A 25,451-nucleotide genomic window follows, 5' to 3' on the forward strand; every position below is an offset into this window, starting at 1 on the left:
TCTCAGTTTTCATTTTGTAGATTACTGAAGAACAAAAATTTGGCAGGATTTTTGAGACACATCAAAAGCCATGTAAAATTCAATGTCTTTTACTTCTCTCATTTTTTTGTTAACATTTTTATCCCTAAGTGGTTTAACTATAAATTTTAAGTGTGGTATACCTATGAAATAAAAGCTGAGATTAGTACCTTTTGAGATGCAATAGGTTGTTTGGTTAAAGCATTTGCCTGACAAGCAAAGTTTTGAGTTGAAATGTTAATGCAGTGTTAATTTACACTTAAGAAAACTTACAATGTCACAGAACTGTCTACCACCATGAAATGCTTGTATTTTTGTGTAGAGAATGATTTTTGCATAGATATAAAATAGAATTGTTTTTATTATAATTAAATGATCTTTATTGATGTTTATTTCTTTTTTTTTTAATACTGATTGAAAGATTGTGTCCAAGGTAAAACTTCATTTGTCTATCTTTTATCCTGTTGTTTTATGATATTATGAATGGTATTGAATAAGATGGTTTAGAATCACAAATAGACAATTGTTTTTAAATTACTTATCATAGGAATATTAAAGAACATATATTCGTGAACATTTGTCAGCGTGTTTAACTCTTTCTATAGTTTCTGGTACTGCTTAAAATGTTTTGCATGTATTTGAAAACAAGAAGTGCAGTACTATAACTATACTACAAATAAAGCTTAGTATCTCAATATTGATCAATTGTATATCAGCTATGCCGAGCTGTACTACAAAACACATCCATGTATTTTTAATTATGTTGCAATATTAGAATATTTAGTTTTGGACCTTTTTATTTTCAAAACTAGTTATGAAAAAGACAAAAAATAAAAATAGTTATCCAGAATCAACAGGGATTTTGTTTTTAATTATTTGTGATCCATTTTGTTTTTTCTCCAGTAATAGAAAATCACATTAAGCTGTACCTCCACTGGTAGGAGGGTAATACATCCTTCATCACAGAGTTTCCTTAAACATTTTGTTTATCTCAGTAGCTCATTTTTGTTCTTGGTACTGTAATGTTCAGTCAGATTCTCTATCATTATGAGTCACAGAATATATCTGTGTACTATTTTCAACTTTTACTTACCATTTGAAGTGCTATTTTACACAACAGTGTTTTACATGATCATTTTTACATGTGTCTTTTGCAGTATGATCAAATTTTCCTTACACTTTAGCTTGTTTTCTTGTTCACATTTTTTGGCCATCCATTCTTGAAATTAATCATTGGAAGTGGATGATCTACCAGTGATGATCCACTCTCTACTCCCATTCTTCAAGTCATCTGAATCTCCCTCATTTCAGTTTTTCTTTTTTTAACTTAATCAGTTATTCACCTCATCTTGTTTGTCTTCTGGAGTGGAAACTGATTAGTTCTCATGGCTTTTGCATGTATTCCATTTGAACCATAGACCATTTTTTCCCTAAAACCATCTTTCTCTTGAAATATTTTTCTTCTCCCTTTTATTTGATATATTACTCTAACCACACTGCACATACAGTCTGTTGACTCTCTGAAATATATAGGTTGGTTGACCGGTCTTTATATTCTATCCTTTTTTGTGACACTTTTAACAACATACAGGAGGTCCTGTTAATCATACCTTTATATTGGGTGAAGAATATTCTCTGCTTGAGATGTAAGTGGTCTCCCACTAAACAGTGCCCTCACTCGACCTCTCTCCCTAGTGGGTTTCACATTCCACCAGTTTTCCTTTCTGTTGCTTTATTCCCAGAAAGGAGCTCATTATTGATAGTTCTTTATTTATACCTGTCCATCCACCATCTTCTCAGTATAATTCTAACCATGTTTTGTGAAGACGTGAGCAGCATTTATGAAGTTAGTATTTTCTTTACCTGAAAATATATTTCAGATATCTAATAGACTCTTTACAGAACTATCCACCTCTTTTCTTTTTGTGTTGTTCTTTTGCCTTGCCAAGAATAAGTTACTGGTGTGCAAAACATATAAGGGAATTATTGCACATGAAGGACATGTCACCCTCTTATTGTTGGAGGGGTACAGAGTAATGCAAATTACATCGTAGAATGATGTAGTAAATGTTATTATGTGTGAGGATGGAACTTTATTCAAAGTCTTAATATACATGCTATATGTTTCATGTAGAGGTGAATATTTATCTGAAATACATTTCCTGGTAAGGAAAATTTTGACCTTAGGTGACATTATTGACAATGTGCACAAATGGACCCATCACAAATACTACTTTCAATGGTTTGAACACCAGGAAGACCTATGGTGGCATTAACAGCAAGTTAACAGGTAATTATCTTTAAATACAGTGTAAGTATAATTTTGACAAATAATAATTTTTTGACATATTTTAAAGTAACCAGAGTCTAATATAATCAGATAACCTAAGAAGTTACTCAGTATTCTTCATTTTCCAGAACCTGTTACCTAGTTAAGGGTCAGAAACTTTGAAAGAACAGTTAAATAACAAGGGAGCATTTCTAAATATTTCCTGTCATGTTTTAAGTGAACAACATTTACCACGGGTTTGGGCTTGTTCCTTTAATCAAATACTAATACACTACATGTAGTCATGAAAAGTGTTTTGAAGAATGAAATTGAGTTGGAGATAGTATAAAAGTTATTTAGGGCATGAGAAACATTAATTGTTTAATTGTGAAACATTGTTTGGCAAGCGTTAAGGTTAAGTTTTAACTAGCTAGTTTTGAACCTAGTTATTTGTAATTATTAGTTATTATAGCCTACTGCTGACTGTTTTAATGTATTAAAACATTTTTTCTAAGTTGTTGGAAATATTGTGGATACTGTTGCTCATTGATTACTGGCTGTTTTAGAATTACTGAGTTTGCTGATTATGTGACTGATATAAATTCCAAATTGGCTACTGGTATTTTGATATAATTGAGACTATTGATTGTGACCTATTCCCAGTATTAATGATTGACCTTGACCTCTGACAGCACATCCTGTTGATAATCACCCTACTTTTACCTTGTGAAATGAAATGAGGTAAAGTGAATCAGTCCTTCTTAATGTAAAGATGGTTGTATTGAGTGAAACATCTTTATTGGATAACATAATCATCAATCTTAATCTCTCTCCATAACAACTATTTGGTAAAGTACATCATACATATTGTTATTAATGTTTTGTATCATCTCTACACTTTTACCACTACCATAATATACTATTTTTATGGAACATGCTCTAATATGTTGAATGAGCTGATTATTACTGGAACAGTGCATGATCATAAATGACTAGTCAGCACTATTCATCTGGTTATAGAACGTGTCTAGACATACCTCACCATTAGAAGCTATGGAATTGTAATGTTTTCAGGTAATAAAGTCCTAAACTAATTTTATAAAGTACAAATCTTGTGTTCATTTATTTCAGAATTATTTTGATAGTCAAAATGGCAATATTGAATTTGTAATTGCAAAACAAATTCTAAACTTTAAGAAACTAAATTTAGGAATAAATGTTGAGACTAAACCAACGTTTATTGGACAATATGTTTGTTTTGACAGTCTATTACCTTTTGAATTTAAAAAGAACTTAATTTAAAAGGATAAAATTTATTGAGCTGTTGATAAGAATTTTATGAGTACTGTTAGTTATCATGAAATACTGAACAACATGATTATTTATTGAAGAGTGGTTCATGGGTGGTATATATTTATGACTAACAAAAGCATAAACACATATGGGATTCACCCTGCAGTGTCCATTCAATTGAAGCTAAACATTAATTACTTTCCTATCATTTTCCATTTTAAAACTGCCATTTTTTTGATAGATGCTTTAGGCAGAGTATTCATGATGAAACTAAGATGAATGAATGGCAACTGCATGCTGTAAAAACAAGTGTAGAGGACAAAAAAAAAAAGGCAAAAGACTTTTGAAATTTCATCCTGTGCACATTTTTCCACAACAGGCAGCTGCCATCATGAAACTATCATTTTGTGGCTAACAGGAAAGCCTTCCAACAGAAACATATTTTCATTTTAACAAGGTAACAGTTTTTAATCATAATTTCTGTTACAGTGTGTATTTAGTTTCATTACTGTTTATACAATTCTATAACTGAAGCATTGCTGATTAACACAGATTACATTTCATTCTATCATAATTGACTTCCCTGATAGTTGGAATCAAGGTACTATTCTTCTTATCAATTATCATCACTGCTTGTTGACAAATTTACCTAACTGGCACAAATCGCTGCTTTCTCAAGGGTTTATTGCTATCATTAAAATAATGTTGGGGCTGAGGGAGAAAAGATTTTTTACCACATTTTAAGCAGTTTTCACTAGGTTATACCTAGATCTGACACAGATTTTCAGGAGATTTTTTACATGTGTAAACTTTAAAGAAATTTATGTAAAATAATAGTTTTGTTGTGGACTTAAAAGTTTCCGTAACTTTAACTTCTGTGCAAAAACTTTCAGTTTTCACTTGTGATTGCTGGCAACAGATTTCTGTATTTTTATGTAATTTTACTTTTCAAGAGTTTCTTAAGGTCTCTCACAACTTAAGGGTTAGTTTTCATTTTTATTTGTACAGGTGTCATTTGGCTTTTGCCTATATTTTATTTTAGTTTTTTCTTTACCAGTGAACGAATTGTGTATAAAATACTCCATTGGATAGTGGAGCACATGTATTTATTTATAATATGGATTATTGTTATTATGTTGGTGAGCTAAAGTAAAGATCAGTTTTATTATGTTACATTTTAACATGGATACAGTCTTTTTGTGAATTGCTTTTATATGCTAACCTAATTTATGAAGATAAGAATGTTTACTTGTAATAGTATATTATTTACTTCCCTTAACAGTCACTTGTTTTATATTGTACAATAGTGCATTGTTATTCTGTAAACTCTGAAGGTTTCCATTAAATACTTGTTCCTTTTATAAATATGTGTCCTATCTCATTCTTTGTTGCCCTACCTTCACACCTGTTGGAAGATGCACTTGCAAAGTAACTCTGCAGACCTACTGGTAAAAACTGTAGTATGAATCTTAGATGCTTTTTGTTTTCATGATTGTGGTACCTTGAAGATTTCTGGCAAAGCAGAGAAATACAGGCCTCCAAAAACATGATAGTTATAAGCTTGAAATTAATAAAGAAGCACGATATAATTTAAAATCATGTTTTTGTGAACATGTGTAAATTGCTTTCTACTCTAACTTCTTATTGACTGAAGTAACAAGTTGTGTGATCACATGTGTATCCTCAATCAAAGAACACATGTTATAAGCAGAACTTAAGCTTTGAATATTGCCCGAGGCATTAGGCAGTTAAAGTGTGTAATGTGAAAGGAAGATAATCAGTGATATGAAAGATAACTACAATCTGTACTGTCTATTATAACAACAGTTGAACGGTATCACTCCAGTGGTGAATTATAACGAATGCTTACTTGTTTTCAAGGTACAGTAAATTCAGATTAGATCTGTTTTTGTACATTTCACCTAGTCATGCATTTCTTATAGCTCATTGTAGGATGTTGGCTGATAGCTACCATAGAGTGTCATCATCTTCCAAGACAGGAAACAACTATATCTGTGTGTCAGAATGTAAAAGTAGGTATTTACATTTTCATTTATAACTGATCATGAGACAGGTGGTATTATTATATCAGTGACCAGGTACTTTGTTTTTATATTTATTGTGAGACCAGTAGTACTATTAGATTTGTAACCAGGTTGATAATAGTTGATCATGAGATTAGCAGCTAGACTGTTTTAAACACTTGCTGCTTTTAGTGTAAAAGTCAAGTTCACATTTTTTTTTCCTCTCTTTTGTTCCTCAAGTTGGATCATAGCATTGTTCAAGCTTCACCATGGGCTAATTAGGTCAGATGGAGATTAGGCACTTTCTCTTCAGCTTCACCAGCAATAACTACCTGCTTTTTAATTAGCATGTCAAGTTATTCTTGTTAACAAATTGGACAGTTAATAACGATTGATATAACAGTAACTAATCACCATTTTTTTACATCAGAAACTCACGAGTTTAGTGTCACATTTAAAAGAGAGTTAGTAAGTAGTTGAACAGATTTGTTATAAACTTTAGCAGATTTGTCAAATGTTAATAAATTTTCTTGCTTTCCTCTGTGGTAACAAAGTCAGTGTATTAATTTTGTGGTTTCATTTTTTAACAACATTCTAAGTTATCCAGTATCTGTAGGGTCAGTTTCTGCTTTTATTCATATGGGCATGTGAACATTGTCTTTCTTTTGCATAGGTATTTTGTTTCTTTATTTTGCTATTAAAGTTGGTTTTATAGGTTAATGTTAACTTGGAAACACTGCCTCTCTTAAGATAAGACTTAGTTGCATGCCATCTAGGTTATAGAGGTGGATGTGCAAGCAGAGGCTTTTTTGCTTCAATAAAGTATTTGAGACTCTGGCTACTACCCCCCCTCTTTTTGTACCTACATCATCACCTGCCCCATTGTATTACCTTGAGTTGTATAGCAGGGTTTTGTTGTTTGTAATTTAAGCCATGGTGACTTTTATTAAACATTTGCATTCTATGACCTCATTCTTTGTGGTCCAACCGTCACACCCTTCGGGAAACACACCTGCACACGAGATTCACGAACCTCCTGTTTTTGCGGACTCGGATTTCTTCGTCTTGCCGGAAATTTTCGAAATACAACACAGTATTTCGATTTGTTGTTATACCCGTCATATGACAGGTAATATTGTTATATTAGTTGCCAGCTATTTCAGTTTGCTGTTATAACTTTCAAGGAACAGGTAATATTGTAAAATCAATGTTACAATATTTTACATTGTTCTAACTGATGTAACATGTAACGCTGTTCAGTTAGCAGTTGGGCATTTTACAGTTTAAAAATATTGACTATACAAGTTTTACCATGACTTGTATTGAGAAATCCATGCGAAATTTTAATGTTTTTTTTTTTGTCACAACGGTTTCGTTATTAATGGCGTCTTATGTGCGTGAATTTGACCGCTGGGTTCACTTCACGTTCTCTTATATCTTGTTTATCCTTGATTGTATCCCAAAAATTAAAAAAACCCTATCATTACTACATAAAGCAAAGTACTAGATGGAATCGTATTTTGCTTGCTTGACGGCTTACAGGAAGCTAAAGAAGGACAGATGGTTTGTCGTGTTCAGGTATGCGTGACGATAAACCAGTAAAAACCGTTTATCATTCAACCAGTGGCGGCCATTGTATTCAAGAGCTGTACGTTGTGGACTGTGAGTGTTACGTTCGCTGGGTGCACACAGTAATAGGTCTAGTTAGTCCTTTGTTCCGTGAAATGTAAAATGTGTATTTTGCCCCACAGAAAGAATGTATAAAACCATTCGGACTAAGACACCCCAGGTTTATTAGACAAAATCATTTTTAAGGAAGAAACTATAGTGTTCTTTTAAATTCCTGATACGGATATGAAATAAACAGAGGAATCCGAGGAACAAAATTTTTATTCGTGAGTATATATTTTTATACTAGTTCTAATAGTTCCTCGCTCACTTTCATTATTTACGAGAAACCAGTTTATTAAACAGATTATACTTACGGTGTTAGATAATTATCAACTGTTTATCCGTGTAAAAATATTAAGTTTGTCATACTTTTCACTGAAAAAGTGAATTTGTATTTGCTTGATTGATTCTTATTTTAAGGGGTGCGTCGTGGGATCGAAAGTGGGTGATAGAAATACCTTTTTAGCCATGGGACGTTGTAATTTTACAGTCACTCCCACTATTTGTTGGTGAAAGTAGCCCAAGAATTAGCGGTAAGCGCTATCAAGTGATTGCTTTCCCTGAGATCAACAGTTCAAAATCAGGGACGACTGTAGATAGCCTCAATAGCTATGCTATAAACACAGAAAGTAATATACCAATTTTGAACATCAACACAAGTAGCCATCGTCTGTGTGTTATGCTTAGGAAACAAATTTTGTATTTTCCCTTTATCTTTCTTAAGTAGATTGTAATCCATGGCAACAGCAGTAGTGATAAAGATATTTCTAAAATAAGGCTATGTTAGATCTGTACACTCGTATAAGGGTGGGTTAAAGTTTTCATTGAATTTCTTTATCAGTTTCGAAACTGCATGGAACTTCCCGAAATTCCCTAACAAACAAACAGAATACTTGGTGTTTCTCGAAGGTACATTGCTAATAGTTCTTTTAAGTACTGGACGGGTACCTAAACGTAGACGTTGTAACAAAGTCAATTCTGAAGAATAAGTGATGTAGAAAAAAACAACAACGAAGATTCATTACGTTTTATTTTACTTTATTTTTACAATTATTTTCAGTTTCACATTATTGCAAAGAAGTAACGTGAAAGATTGGAAAGGTTTAGTAAATTTCTGGTAATTCTAATGTTTTACTTTATCAGATATTGTTTTAAACTAGTGATACACCTGATGGCTCATCCGTTAAACTATCTCGAGTTACCATCTTCCGAAACAAACAGCTAACGTTTATGCTAAATGAAAACGTATGTTATTTTCAAACAAAATTTTAGTGAATGAAAAGTCATACATAACAACTACTTTAGTTCAAAGTACTCTTTTAACTTGAGCGTTATATTCTCTTCTATGTAAAGAGGGCAGTACAGTGTAATATATTTATAGTGTCATGATGTAAACTCGCATAAAAATACCTGAATGTGTCACTTATGCATTTGTAGAATGTATATATAAATATATATATATAAATTCGCCTTTTTTCAGTGGTAGGAAACGGCTTTTGTGTCCGTTTTCTTAGTGAACTTTCGAGATATCTTGAATACAAAGAACCTGTGTTACGAGATGTTACATTTTCACATCTCCAAAAATATTTTAAACGATAAATTTGTTTGTTTTTTAATTTTGCGCAAAGCTACTCGAGTACTATCTGCGCTAGCCGTCCCTAATTTAGCAGTGTGAGACTAGAGGGAAGGCAGCTAGTTATCACCACCCACCGCCAACTCTTAGGCTACTCTTTTACCAACGAATAGTGGGATTGGTCGTGACGTTATAACGCCCTCACGGCTGAAAGGGCGAGCATGTTTGGTGCGAGAGGGATTCGAACCTTCGACGCTCAGATTACTAGTCGAACGCCTTAACCCACCTGACCATGTCAGGCTGTGAAACGATACAGATTGCTTATGTTATTGTACTGAGTAATATCTCGGATCGTCAAAAATGTGGTCGGAACATTTTAATTTTATTGCGTTGTATGTTTCTACGTAACTGAAAAACTATTTTACAGGCTTTTAATTTCCAGTGTTTCTCTCCTTCTTGAACAAAACGTGTAGTATTTTGAACTGTTGCTAATAGAAGAACGTGAGTTAATAATAATGGTATTAGTTTTGTAGGTAGGTGACACTGGAGAACGAGTTATTTATTTGCAGAGAAAGAAAGTTTGGAGCTGTAAGTTGAAAAACAAAAGTCGTTACTAAAGCAAAACTAACTCACATTCGTAAATAAAAACTGTTGACAGTTCGAGAGTTTGTAATCTTGTGACTTTGAATAGTGTTTAAATATATTTGTGATTAAACCTGTTTAGAAGTACGCCAGACAGCCACCACTGTCTGTAACAGGACTTTTGACGTCAAAATGACGTCTGAAACTTCTAATTATGCATACATCCCAAAAACCTTAAATGTAATATCAGCATAATGAGTATGGTTTAATTATTTGATCACCTGGTTTGGTTCGCGATAAGTAACATGTTTACCAATGGCACAAGAGAAAGCATTGCTCACTCAAGAAAGACAAATGATTGCCGTATAGCTTTGTGTCACGCGCTGATTTGTTTTTAATCATAGCATTTGCGTCACGTTACATACACACAAAGAAAACTCACGCTCCACATTTTGAGGCAGTGAGTACATTATAAGAGTGGCAGTCAAACACCTTTATCCTGTTTGAGAAGAGCTGGCGGTAAGTGATGTTGACAAGCTTCCTTCATCCTAGGCTGTCGCTTCAAACGTAGAGAAGGCTAGTGGAGCTAATCTTCGTGTAACTTTGCGCGAAATTCTACTCATAAACAATCTTTATTTTAAGCAATGGTCATATCTTCATTGGTTATCGGAGAAAACAGATACACCATTAGTTTATAAAACAACCCTCATGCGCTTAAAAACCAATATTTATTTATCTTTGTGTGGTCGAAATAAAACCTCCTTGGCAAATTGTATCTTTATATTTGGAACATTCATGAAACTGCTTATTTTGTTTTAGTTGTTAGATGTACATTGATGTGGTTGTTGTTGTTTTGAATTAAGCACAAAGTTGCACAGTGGGCTATCTGTGCTCTGCCCACCACGGCTATCGAAACCCGGTTTTTAGAGTTGTAAACTCAGAGACATACCGCTGAGCCACTGGGGGGCACATTGATGTGAGTTGACAAATAAAACAAATTGTTAGAATCCTCTTATCATAAAGTTACGAATTTTATCATAGATCACAGGGATGTGACCATTTCGTGCGAGTTTTGCAGAAAATTATATTGCGTTTATTCGGTTTTTAACGCATTGTTTTCCAACGAATCTGAAATAAGAATAATAGAACCATAAAGTACTCTCGAGGATCAGATAGATGAGTTCTGTATTTATGAACAACACTTCTGTCATTTTCTTGTTCTTTTTTTTATTAGTGTGAAACAAAGTTTAATAAATTAATATTGTTTGAATTTGGATACAGAATGGTTGTTAAAAATTGCGCAATAGGATTTTTGTTTTCTATATATGATAGAGTTCAGTGTTTGGAAGTTGTCGAACCATGCTCAAATCCGCGTGATACGATAAAATATGCCTTTTTTTCCCTCTCACTTTAAATGATGTGGGTGCATTAATATAGTGATAGTCAGATCCTTATTTTAGATTATGGGGGATAGAGTGCTGCTGATTGGCTGTCTTTCCTGTGGTCACGTGCTTACAATTTAGGACAGATGTAAATCGTGTGAGTAGCTTTCTATTAAATGCAAATTACAAATAGTGAGTTATCGGTAATTTATCTTTAAAAAGAACTTTGATAAAAGATGGTAGGGGTGACCGTGTAAAATTGTTTTTGTTTGGTTTATTATACAATATTTTGTTGTACCGTATTTTCTCGAATATAATTCATACCCAATCATCAAAGGTTAAATTGAATTTTTTTTTTATCTATCTGCTGTACAAAATATACTGAGTAGTTTTTAAATACAGTAAATAACTGTCGATGTATTAAGCATTTTTGGAAATATTTCATTGAAACTTTGTTTACGTGTCAATTTTACAAACTTTGTTGAAAAGTTTATACGTGGTATTACATTGAGCTAACCGTTCACCTTTACATAAATCTTCATCATTGGTACAATTACTGCTACCGTCGCATTCGTCAGAATTGCTTTCTTGAACATTTTCTTCATTCTCTTTGTTTTCAACAGCATGTCATCATCCGTCTCGTTCATTGATTTGAAGATGCAATAGTTTTTGAAATCTTTAAGTGATGATTCAAGGATTTTTGGTAGTAGTTTTTTTTTATGTAATGCGCAGTTAATTTTTTCGGAGGTATTTGTAGTGTAAAAATGTACGCATTATATTCGGGAAAATACGGTATGGCTTCAGTAAAAACGGAACTGAAACAAATCTCTAACGGTTAGCGTCACTGTGACTATTTTGTCTTTAAAAATTTTTTCACTCTTTTGAATTCACTTTTTTTAATGCACCATAAGAAAATTTGGTATTTGTTTACGTTGTTTTGTATTATTCTAACTGCTGTTTCTCGGCTTTTCGAGTTGCATCTGATTTCTAAATGTTTGAAGTATATTAATTAAATATCGTTTCTTTTCCTGCTTTTTTATACTTTAGGTTTAGAAATAGTTAATATGTTGGGTACAAAGATAGTAAGATATAATTTTTTGATGAATCATTCGGTTAATTAGGCTTCCTTCGGTTTTGATTTAACTCCAATGTTCGCCATTTTTCTAGTATCCTAAGACGTCGTTTTGTTACTATACCGTATTGCATGTCGGGAAAACCCATTGTACAGGGATTTACTATTTGTGAGCGTTCGGACCAGAGCAAGGTTACTTTTACTTCAAAATTATGGCATGGGCAGGAGAACAAATTTCGAAAGAAATGAGCATGTTCAAGACGGTAAACTAATTTGTAGACACTAGTTCGACTTGTATGCCAGAACTAATGTAAGGTACATACATATACCAATAATGTATGTCATGTTTTTAGGGCTGCAAATAGACCAGAAGTACACCTTCGTGAAATGTTAGGTGAGTAAAGTAAATATAAAAATTATTGACCGTTTTAGGTTGTCGTTAATGTCTCCACCACGGTGTTTCACTGGAAAGCTTAAGTACCTTTAACCCTAAAATTCGGGGCTCGTTACTTGCAGTGAGCAAAGTACAGATAACCCATTGTAGAGCTTTGTGCTTAGCAACAATTAAATAATTGATGTGAACCAACTCATTTTAATATGATGTATTTGGATACACGTTTTCAAATCCCATCATGTTTCCATTTACACACTTAACCAACTTTTTTTCATGTGCAGATTAAGAATGCCAGCATGTTTACTACCAGGGAGAGCTCAAGGTCTGAAATGGACACATCGAAGATTCATATGCTAGAAGGTCACCGGCGGTTAGAACATTTCAAGACTGATATAGTTAACATCAGAGCTGATATTCGCACCGCTCGTCGATTGTTTGCCCAAGTGGAAAGAGGTATTCGTGATTACAGATGGGAGTCCATGGACAAAGACACTTGGGCTCATTTCGTTATTTCAGATACGTTTCACTCATCTTCAACCTCGCTTTCTTCAAGATTTTACAGCCCTCAATCCCAGATGTACCGTGAACATCGTATATTTATAGAAGAAATGAAATACCACTTTAAATGGCGATATGGGATCGTGTGGTAACGTCGTCAGCACGTCAAAATGTCCGTCTGTATATATATGTGCTTATGCTAAATTATTCCCATGTGTAATATACGTACTCACCCAAATAAACATTAAAATAATTGAGATTTATCGTACATATGGTCATAAGTTTTCCGTAGATAGTGGATGATATGTTTACACAGCTTTTTTTTTTTTCATATGTCGTGATTTTATGTATACAGCGAATGAGAACCTATCATTTAGTGTTTTTATGTAATGAACAGTTACTACAAAATATCGTATTTTTATGTATTCGAAACCAATTGGCCCTCTTTTATTTCTTATAATTATTGTCGCTGGCGGGACAGCAATAAATCTACGGAATCGCAGCGCTAAAATCCGGGGTTTGATTCCACGCGATTGACCCAACAGATAGTATAATGTGGCTTTGGTGTGAAGAACGGAACAACATCAACAACAAACGTATAGTCATCAATTCAAGTGTTAGAATGTCTTCAACATTTGGTTCACAACTACTACTTGTCAGTCTATTGATGTATTTGAGATCGTGCTGTAGATTAATTTTGTAAGATGTTGTTTGCCAGTCAGTCTTCCATTTTTGTTATCTTATTGATACATCTGTTTAGGACTTACCGTTAATTAATACGTATAATTTCAGTCTAGAGTGATTAAAATTTTGCTAAAAAGTTTAGGATTTTTAGTATGTTTAATGAAGCTGTGTAGGAGTTGATAATATATTCTACTTTTTTTTACCTACAAATATATTTTCGTTAGTATTAAACTGCATTAAATAATTCTAACATGTGTTTTGCTAACTTGTTTTATTCAAACCTGTAGTTATCCCGAAAATGAACTTGAAAACGAACTTGTTAAATACGTTCAGAACTTTCAGTGGTAGAGGAATAACAATTATTCATCATTTGAAAAGGTTTACAATGAATCTGAGGAAACACTCAGGATCTGATTTTAGATACATGCAAGTGGATGATACAATAGAAATATGATTTATGTGGTTTGCAGTTCTTTTCATGTTGTAGGTTTGAGTTGTTTTGATCATGTTTTTGGTAACAAGGTATCTGTCATAAGAAAAATAAGGCTCTACAAAGCCTTTATGTTACATCATGTTCGATATTGTATATCTTCAATTTACGTTTTTGATATGGCTTCTTAAACAAAAATATCTTGCTCATTGAGTCTTAACTGATTGAATGTTTTTGGTATTAAAATGAAAAGTTTCTTCAAGAGAAACTTGTAATAAAATGTGGGAAGCAAAACATGTTTGTGTGAGGGGCACATCAGAAATGAATCAGCTTGTTTGAAGTACGTCTGCGGAAGGTAAACTGGAACTATGGGTTTTGTTTTGGAGGGAGCTTTACTCCCCTGCAAATATTTTACAGTTTGTTGCAATTCGGTCTTGTTTTGACGGACATGAAGGAAGGACATGACAAGTGAAACTTCTTGTCTTTATCTTACATCCAGTTACCAGATTCATGTTATAGCTTTACCTGTTCACAGTGAGCCGTTATTTTGGACTCAAAACTCAATTCAACGTATGAAATCGTAATATTAACGAAAGTTATGGGAGGGAGAGTCGAGTTGAGTGTATTAGAAATCGGGTCAGATCCGGACGCCTGTGCTACCGATTTAAAGCATTTTATACATCGCCAGATTCGCTGTTGTAATTTTCTTAAATTATTAACAGAAGGCTTGAAAAATTTGGGGCAATGAAAGTTTGTCTTTCTGGCTTTGTTTGTTCTAGTTCTGCTATTGTGAGCAACATTTACCAAATGCTGTATTTTAAACAGTATCACAGCAAACAGTAGGATAGTTTATAACTTAACGTTACAAACGAAATTTGTTCTTAGGGGTTTATAGCATGCTTACTAGTTAAAATAAGTAGAGAAAATAACCAAATATTATTATCACAATATAATGAGTTCAGATAATGTCGAATGTGAAATAAAAAACCACATTACAGTTTTATGGTACTGTGTTAAGGAAAAAAACCACTACAGTTTTATGGTACTGTGTTAAGGAAAAAAACCACATTACAGTTTTATGGTACTGTGTTAAGGAATCAGTTGCCTTCCGTTGATTATGTCATTCCTTGAAAGATATTTTATTCTATGTGAGGGGGTTGTGGTAGAGCTCTGAGGTTTTGGAGCTGACGAGACAAATTCGATTCCACATTTTAAGCTGTGGGTTTATTATCAGCTTGTCAGTCGGTTCCTTAACGTGGATGGTGGGTGAGCTACTGGCTAAGGTTCCAAATGTTTCCATCGTAAGATGGCTATATAGTTTGAGATGCAGTGGTGTTTTTAGCTGGCTGTTTAACTTTGATTTCCCCTAGAGACACAGTGGCATGTTTGAGGATTTAAACTGCTAGAAAACGGGTTTCGATATCCGTGGTGGGCAGAGCACAGAAAGCTTTTTATGTAGCTTCGCTCTTTGTAACAACAACTTTGATTTCATTTTTTGAATTAAAACATCAACGAAAGATTAATGGATGCTAAGTAAAAATCGAAACCACTGGTACTAACAATTTGTTTTCCCTCTGATTAGTAGTTCAAGATTAGGTACGGCGGTAGATGGCCTTAGTAGCATCGCCGAAGATACAAATAGTTATTTTATTGGTCGATTTGATTTTTAATTCTACAGCAACAAAGTGACTAAAGTTTTCGTATGTGTGTGAACTATGGCAAAATCAAATAATAGTTGTTAGATACTTGTTCTTGGGAGCAAATATCTTCACTGACAATGCACAATACATGAAAGGTTTCAATACAGACTTTTAAGTGAGTAAAGTCGTTAAATAATATTTGTAATATCTGATTAGTATTGTTACTTTAAAGTCGTTAAACAATATTTGTAATATCTGATTAGTATTGTTACTTTTGCGTGTGATCATCCAAGAGTCTGCGTTTGTGTATGATAATCGAATAATTTGCTTTTGTGTATGATAGTCCAAAGATGTGCTTCTGTAGTAGTTTTGAATACAAAAAACGCACCTTGAGGTAGAAAAACAACTGACATAAACAGTTAATCGTTTGAAACCAGTTTCATTCTCTAAGCTAAAATTTTAATAATGATGCAATTGAAGACAACGTTTCGTGATGAATAACTCTGCAACGTCTCCAAAACTAGACACAAGTCAGGAGAAGTCTGTAAAAAAACTATACAACATTTCATTTTCCTGTCTGCAGTTTTCTTTGAAAGAAGACTTGTAGTGTGAGACCCCGATCGTAGGTAAGCCGTTACACGGGTAGAAGAACCTCCGTCCGAGTCCTTTGACAATAATATTTTGTGTTATTAACCTCGGCCCATCAAAGAAAAGTCGCTTATAACATACTTTTAGAGCTCCTTTGAGTGCATCTTCGATTACATAAGTATCATATACGTACGAAGTAACGATTCTGTCGCATGGAGGATTGACGTGTGTATTTTTTTTATTCATAGGTTAAAACGTGTCGATACTAGGTTTAGATATGTGCAAATGATTCATTAATAACTATAGCACGGAATATCTGGCAGATGATTGAGCTATTTATTTAGATGTGTCATTTTAAGGTGCATTGAATTGGACGGAATTTTAAGTCGTCAAGGTCTTCAAAAGGTGTCCTAGATTACACACGAGTTACTGACAACGCCTCTTTTGACGTAGTTTTCTCTCGTTACAAAAAAGTAAAACGGAATAATTAAAAGCATTTGTTCTTCAAGAATTTTATATCTATAGAAATGTAGCACAAAGTCATTTTGAATATATGAAAAGTAATAGGTTTTCAAAGCACTGTTAAATAAAAAAATTACACCCTGCAGACTTTGGAAAGATGCTAACTTGTTTTATTTTTATGTCAGGTCTGACGAGCTATTGTAAACCTCGTTATAAAAGAAGTCATTCTGGTACAATGAATTAGAAACTTGTTTTCGTTCTTGAGACAGAAGGAAAATTATAAGCATTATCTGTTTATGTAATATCGGAAAATGGAAAATGGAAAACAAGAGTTATTGATGTTTGTATTTCTTGAAGAACTACAGTAGTGTAGACATCCTGCAAAAGAAGTAGCGACGGGGTTGTTTGTTTTATTTTCTAATAAAAGTCAATGAGGAAAATGACCACTTTGTTTGACGGAATTGATGTAGGTTATACATATATTTAATACGTGGAACTGGCGTGGAAAGAAAGGTCATAGACATATATATGAATATATAGTACAGATGTTGAGATTAGTTTGTTTTGTAGTTTTCATTGCTTTAAAATTATTTTATTGAATTCTTTAGTGTTTTTTTTTTACAGATTTCTAAAGTTATTATAACTTAAGTTTTGTGGTTCATACGAAAGTCGTGATTTCTACTGATCAGGCTGCGCTAGATGGGTTTGTACTATGGTCAACTCAGTATAAAGGTTTCTGTATGTCTGTGAAAAGTATGTGTAATGTATGCCTGATGATAATTTAAGTATGTGTAATGATAACTATAGCGCATTATTTCGTTAGCTGTAATCACCCCTCATATTATTCATAGGAGCGTAGACAAGGTTCGTAACGCATGCGACCAGTTTGGCCATATTCTCTGACGTCTGATATCATACACCAGTCGCGTGCAGAGGGGAGAGGTACTCACGGGCGTAAACTTAACGAATGCAATGCACACAATGCAACGTACTTCAATCATTGTTTTTTCTGTGGATTCTTTATAAAGGTAAAGTCTCAATTCTTGTGATATTTTGACTTTAAAATGCTGCTGTGCATATCAAAAGACGTATTAACGAGGTCACGTTTTTTTTTATAATGGGCAGTATTAGCAGTATGTGACATGTGCACGAAAGGAAATTTAACTTTTTTTGTATTCGTTACACTTATAACAGACGTCATAAAGGGAACAAACAGTATTATCTGTTATAGAGGTGGCCACGTTGTGTATTGTCATCAAACGCAGAGCCATGAACGTAAATAATAATAAACTGCACAATGAAATAATGCAATAAATAAAGCGACATGTTTTATTTTTAAAATGTAATACTCGGTTCGAAATGCAGAATTAATTGCACGTCTCTTCCAGTCAGATGAGTCTCGGAAGATAAAATTCAATGTAGCCTTGTTATGTATACTGTTATCATTATAATAGTGTGAAAGTTATCCGACAAAAAATACTGTGAAACATATTCTCGAAAACGATATATTTGTTACAAAATATTTTTGTCTTCTGCTTCCTTATATAAAAGTATGACGTTCTTCACACTTGAAAGTTTTAATTATTTCGTTAAGTGCTGTATAGTTTTTTTGGTGTTTTTTTTGCTGGCTTTAGGATTACCAAAAATTTCCATTAGCCTATTATAGATGTTTTGGAAATAGAATACTTTGATATCCCATTGATCACTGTTAATTAACAGCTTTACGCCTCATAAACTATTCTAACGCTAATATATCAAACACTTTCCATATGTTCCAAAAATTTTATAGGATATAGACTTTTTTTGTGGGGAGACGACATCGTTGAAGACAGACCCATTTTTAGCACTTACAGCATTGGAAAATATCATGTAAAACAGGCTGTATCTTAAAATTAAAAGACTTTACATATGTAAGTTAGCTTGTTTTTCTTTCTTCTTTTTTTCCTTTTGCTGCTTTTATAGATGTTAAAAGGGAACTGTTCATTGAATGGAAAACGTATTTTGAAAATTGTAACCTCCTTTTCCACTAAGGAAAAGGAACGTTATCAACACTGATTGGCATGTTTAGTACAGGATGTTTCTAAACGTTCTCAGAGTGGCAACTGTAAATGGTAGGAGAGTTGAGATGGTATTTTAAAACTACCTGTTTTTTGTATTTATTGTAATGAAAGTTGTGTATATTTCTGGCCCCTTGCACCTCATAAACTGAGTAATGAAGATCAGATATTTGGAAGAACTGGATATAACTCCCAACAGAAATTATTCACAAATGAGTGCTATGGATAACCACAAGATTGAGATTGCCTCGTGATTTAGTAGTTTATGCTGTTTGAGCTCATTAATATGTGTACATTATAAAATCAAGCTATTAATTTGATGATAATATAAAGTTTTCATAATATTTATGTACTGGTATAATTTCAAAGGAATGTTATAACTTCATCTCTGAACTAACCTAAATAGACAGTCACACATGGAGGGGTGATAGTGAAAGTGCCTTGCTGGAGATCAAAATGTGCTGTCAAACGTGCCTTAGCCTATCCTGTAGATCTCAGGTTCAAAGAAAGTTCACTTTTGTTACACGTTGCAATGTGTGCTGAAAAGATGTGGATTGCAATCCCCTATTTTTGTCTAGCTACTCTCACTTGAAAGAGACAGACACATGTGAAGTGAACTAATCAAAATTTGTATCAACAAAGTTCTTTTATGTAACATTATCCACCATCACATCCATTTTACATTTACCAGAGCATTACTATTTAATTAATTAATTTTAGTTCCTTTCTGGTATACACATTAAAGATAGCACTTTGCAGGATTAACAAAAATGAAAATTCTTATCACAGTATATACACTTTAAAAAAACAAAAACAAACTAGACCTGTTCTAGACATTACTTGTAAAGTAGCTCTAAAAGTTCATATGATTTTTGTTACAGATATATCTCATTTAAATACCTTTTATTCTAGCTGTTCTTTTGTGCGAGTAAATTTCATCAATTTTGAAAAGACTTGTAAATTTTACACAAAATTTTTTTTTAAAAAGAAGAATGTGGATAGTGGAAAAATTTACAATACATTGTTCTGTTAAAATTAATGAAATAATGTTGTGCTCATAGAACTGAAGAACTAAAAGCAGTTGGTAAACCTGTTTTATTCTGATACCTGTGAATACAAGTTTCATCCTAATACCTATGTGTATGTGTTTCATGTGTGTGTATTTGTCTGTATTCACATTTGTGGTATGACATAAGAGCAAAAACAAACTTTTCTAAAAGAACAAATAACTGCCAATTTCGAAGTAATTTTCCTGAACAGTAAATGTTTCAGTTTCTTCATGCTCAAATTTTTACACTTGCTTTCTAGCAGTTCTTTTCTATTTTATTTCTGAAATGCACTAAAGCTTTGACTTAGTGCACTTTTCAAGTGATTGTATTATATTGAACTGCACCTTATCCAAAAAAAATCCTGTATATACCTTCTGTATATAACAAATATTTGGGCTGGTAATGCCAGAAATCAAGTTTCATTGCCTGTAGAGGGCAGCATGAAGATAGCGTTTTGTTTAGTCTTATCCATAACAACAAAAACAAAAATGCATTTTTGGATTCCGTTGTTCAAATTATGAACCATCTATAGAGAGGTGACTTTGTTATAATAAAGTGATTGTGGAACCTCACTGTGATTTTGCAGTCCATATAACCATGTCCAGTCATGCTATATCTAATTTACCATAGATCTTTACTATAGTTCTGCAACATTAGTTTCAGTTTCTAAAGGCCATTTTGTAAGGTTTTCATCTTACACCACATCACCCCTCTCAGCATGGTTACCAGTGCAAAATGACAGTTGTTTTCCATCACTTGTTTCAATTGTTTAGTCACACAGAAATCTATAGAGAATGGATCTGGTGACTTGGTTAGCCTAATTTAGTATGTAATAACATGAATACCTATTTAATTTCAGGCAGAGGTCCTTTTTTGTTATGTTTGTGACTGTTGTCCAAAGCACGTGTGGAAATACTTTTGAAACTGGCCTTTGTTTTTGTAGGTTTTCACGTTATTACCATGGTTAGAGTATGATTTCTTGCAAATCCCTTTATGGATAATACTAGTGCCTCATGTTCCTTCATATAGCTTTTTATTTCATGCAATATTTAAATACAAGGTGCATTAACACCATGGAAAATTTTGATCTCTGATATGAACACATTTTTTATAATTTGAGTATGAATATTGTCCAGTGGAAAGGAATGTTATGCATTTATTCTAAAAGCTATCAGTTTTTGGTGGTATCACACTATACAAAAACAAACCAAAACTAAACAATGTCAAAATGTAGTTCTTATACATGCCATTTCAGTACAACTTTATATGAGCTGTAGTTTACAAGTAGCTTGCTTACTTGCATATAAAGAATAGTTTTTGTCTAACATTCTACACATTGCAATCCTACAGTGACTTAGATGTAAGAGCTCAATCTCTGAGGCAGATGCTGCACAAATAGCCCTATGTAGTTTTGTGATAAAACAAAAAAAGAAACATTTGCAGAATTTGTTATTAGAATAATGCCTAATGTGTATTGTTATTGGATATGTACGACTATGTTTTTAAATTTTCATGATGCAAGTACCATGTCATGATATCAATAATGCATTGTGAGAGTGAAGTTATCCACTTTCTTTTATCTCTTTTTTTAATTGGTTAATGTGTCAGAGTGGATCAGAGAGTTCAAAGTTTGAGTGAATGACATGCTTCCAAATATCATTCAAACTTTTGACTGTGTGTATTTTTTAAAAGAGAAACCACTTAAGTAGCAGGTGCTTCTAGTCAGCATTTCTAACTAAAGATTGCTGTGCCTAAATTTTGGGGTTTCTGATTGGTCCTTTAGTCCACATGTCTTATAAGGAGCTGTTCATGTTGAAAATAACAAATACCACCAGATTATATTTCATTCTTTGCATATCCAAATAATTTCATAGCTGTGTCACTGATTTTGAATTAAAAAACAGCTGTTGTGAAAATTAAGTGCAGTTAATTTTTCATTATATTCTGTCAGTTAGATATTGATTTCATCAATCACAGAGAAATGGAGTAAGTTTTGGCAAGCATTAACATGTGTTACGTTTAGAGACAGACTCTTATCATGATTTACCTGGTCAGTGTTACAATGAACAAAAGAATGCCTGCAGCAGAACAAATGTTTGTTAAAATAAAAAAAATAATTTCAGCAAAAGATGAAGTGTTTCTATGGCATGTTTGATGGGAAAATCATCATGTGTGAAAGATTCATTATTCAAATGTATGAGAAAATAACACAATGTAACACAAATTTTGTTCCTGGATAGTATGTGTTATTTCTTAATTGCTTATGTTGTAAAGGTACAGAAAATGGCCATTATTCCCTTCAAACTTTGCTTTTGCGACCTGGATAATGAAATTTAGAAATTAACCTATTTTCTATGTAAAAACAGGCAAACTTGCACATTTTCATTTACATAAGGTCTGACTAAAACAACATATGAATCAAGATTTACGTGTATTTATACTAACATTATACAAAAATGTTTAGAAGTGAGTAGTTTTTCCAGATTTGCAACTGTAATTACTTTCATGTATTAGCTCCAAAAATATTCTCCCATCATGTTTTCATTATACACTCCCAGGTCTCAAAAGCAAAGTTTGAAGAGAAAAATAGGTCTTTTCCATTTACTTTAGGCATAAGCAATTGGGAAATAACACTTTCTGTCCAGAAACAAGAAAAAGTAAAAATTTTATTACATAATGTAGTGCAATTGGCTTGGAACTCATCACTTTACATGCTTATAACTTTCCATCAATTTTAATCACCAGTGTAGAAGTACGTGAACTTCTGTGTTATGAGAGCTTAAGAGTTTGTTAAAATACATATAGCAGTTAAAGCACCCTGAATGTTGATTCTATAACTGACCATTTCTCGATGTTATATGAATAAAGGAAAACATTCAGATACTTAGAACTGTTCTTAAACCATTTGTACTGACATAGAGAACTCGTATATTTGATATTGACCATTGAATATGATTAGTTGAATATTAGTCTTGTACTTAAGAGGATGTAGCTATTTGTTACTAATTGACTCATTAACTTGGAACATCCTACAAAATGTGTGGTCATTTGTAAAAGGTAAAAACAAAAAAACATCCGTAGTCATAAAAACAGTGTTTTTAAATAGGTCCAGGTAATGGTTAAAGATTCTTGGGAAAAAAAAGTAAACTCATCAGCAGTTGTAAACTATTAAAACAGATTACTAAATTAATATAATTAACAAGTTAAGGTTATTGTATTTTTGTTAATCCGATGAAGCATGGATATGCAGCATTATTATCAAAGGTTTTCAAAACTTTAGACATGATAACCACTGTTTGTATATAGAATCTTTATTGTAAAATAATGATTTTTGAGAAATGTTTAAGTTTTACAAGCTGTTTATTTGTGAATACACTGAATATTTTTTGTGATGTGTATATGATTTTGGTTGAAATTGACAGTTTTTGTTCTAATAAACATTTATTTTTGCCAAACAAATGTAAAAACAGTTTTCTTTACATATTATAACACCTGAACTAACACGTATTTAAAACTGATTTTGTATTTTACTTAAGTATCTATTAATCTCGATTTTTGTCAGTTTGTATTTTTAAGTCAAGCTACCATGTAAATTAGTTTGAAATTACAAACATCACAAATCTCTATTACATAGCAAAACCAACTTGTAAAGCATATTCAAAAATGTGTTTATCATCATTGTTTTCAGAGATCTTTTTAGTGTGTTACAGCTGTGGCAGAAAAAAAACTTGTATTTTGAATGGTTATAAGTGTTTATAGGAATAACCAGAACTAGGTCTACAAGATTCTAGTTTTGTGGGAGCCTTGTGAATATTTCATTATTGTAGTGTTGCATCCTTGGTTTCATTAGATATACTATACTGTGTTATCTGTACTATTGCTTTCATATGTTTTAACTACATTTTTAAGTTTTATCTTTTCATGAACTATTTCTGTTACCTTTTTATTAAAAATGATTTATTCAAATAAGTATGTTTTACTACATATATTTCACTATAAATACTTGAATAAAAATATTTCTTATACTTAGAAATAATGAATGATTTTGTGTCATTTACCTGATTTTGTAAAATGTGATATGTGATTCTAAATTATTTTAAAGCAATTGAAGTTGTATTATCACTTGACCAGTTAAGCTTGTCTTTTTCTTGTCATCATTTGAACAAATAAAAGTAATTTTACTGTAGAATTATTACAGAAATGAATGTGAATTGTTACAGATCTCTCTTACACAGATGTCTTCGTGTCATGCAAAGAAACATTATTGGCAGCAATGTTTACCTCTAATGTTGTAAAAACAAATGATGTTGTAATTTATTACACAGTATGTTTCCAGTCAGATTTACTGTTTATTGGTAAATCAGTGGATGATAAACTGTTTATTAACAAGATAAGGACACTCTAGTCTTAACAGTATTCAATGAATCATTAACACATTCTCATTGTAGTGTTAGGATGTTCAATAAATTGTTGAAGCATCAGAAACAGTGGATGAACAGTGTTAAATGAACTATTAAACAATGTAATTTTGTCATCTAATATCAAAAATAGTGATTTTATTCTGTTGTTGTTGTATAAATGATAAAATTATAAAGAGAGATTTTACAAATCTATCCATTTATTATATATCATGTTTTTTGTTTTTTTCAATTTGCTTAGTTTTTGTTATATTCAGCTCAGTAAATCATTCAAATTGTATATTTAAAACAGCTTTGGCCCTTATACTGTTGTGGAGATAATAGTATTGGTAAAGGTATAACTTATCTAATTAATTCTCTGTGGTGGACATACAAAAATCCAGAAGTAATTGTAGAAAAGGTCACTGTTCAAATTTGTGGTATTGATTGTAGATGCTGGTAATTTCAATTCTAATTCTGTGAACTGGTTAAGTGAAATTAAAAATAAGTTAGTTATTAATTGTTATTTTGTTTATTGAAAGTTTATGCAAAATTTGTACATTTTGATTAATTTAATTCCCAGGTTCACATATATAACATTTTAAACTTTTCAACTTGGCATCTGTCATGATGACAAGTTGAAAATAATGCCAAAAATAAAGAAAAAAATATGGATAAAGAAATTCAATATTTTGAAACTTTACATGAATTTGTGTAAATCAGTGGAAGATTTAAAGAAAGAGAAAATGCAAGACCAGTAAATACCAGAATTTAAGGTCAACTTAAAGGAATAAATAAGATTCATGATAAAAGCATTACGTACAGAAGAAGTGAATGATATTGGGCAATATCAAAAAAAAAGAATAATATCACTGTAAAAATACTGAATCTAAATAGTTATACATTTGCTGTTAGAGAAAATGGTCAGAAAAGAGCAGTGGTGTAATAAAAATGTAAAGGAATAAAAAAACTATGAAAATAAATGTTATTGAATTTGTAAAAGAGAAAATAGAAATACATTTAGATAAGTCAGGTGTTCAAATTATTCTTAGTTTATCAAGTAGAAATAGAAATTAAATTTATGAACACAACAAAAATTAAAAAGCTGAATAACTTATTTCAATGAAGATGAACTTGATCCTGTCTAAGATAATTAGAATTTTGAGGAAGATAAAAAATGAAATAAGAGAAGAAAGACAAAATAAATATAAATACATTAAATAATTTTGGTTAGTGAGGAAGGAAGTATTTTTAAATAGTGAAGTAAATATGCATAGAAAAAAATTGAGAAAGAAACATATGATGAAAATGTTGTGGGTGGTACAAAAAATAGTAGAATTTGTTTAAAGATGAACAAAAGTTTAATTG

General features: G+C 32.2%; 1 protein-coding gene across 3 annotated transcripts in view; it reads left to right on the forward strand.

Annotated features, from left to right (window-relative positions):
* The window catches only part of LOC143252175 (nocturnin-like), an 89,405-nt gene that overhangs the window by 5,728 nt on the left and 58,226 nt on the right, over window positions 1-25,451 (forward strand). Inside the window, exon 1 of one of the 3 annotated variants that reach the window (XM_076503905.1) lies at window positions 12,956-17,608. The exons of the other annotated variants lie outside the window; for them this stretch is intronic. Within the exon in view, the coding sequence (XP_076360020.1) occupies window positions 17,456-17,608 (153 nt within the window). The 5' untranslated portion in view covers window positions 12,956-17,455. Of the gene's footprint in view, window positions 1-12,955; window positions 17,609-25,451 lie in introns of those variants that run through there. 3 annotated transcript variants of the gene reach the window in all.

Source organism: Tachypleus tridentatus, chromosome 6 (genome assembly GCF_004210375.1).
Source record: "Tachypleus tridentatus isolate NWPU-2018 chromosome 6, ASM421037v1, whole genome shotgun sequence".
Lineage (NCBI taxonomy): Eukaryota > Metazoa > Arthropoda > Merostomata > Xiphosura > Limulidae > Tachypleus > Tachypleus tridentatus.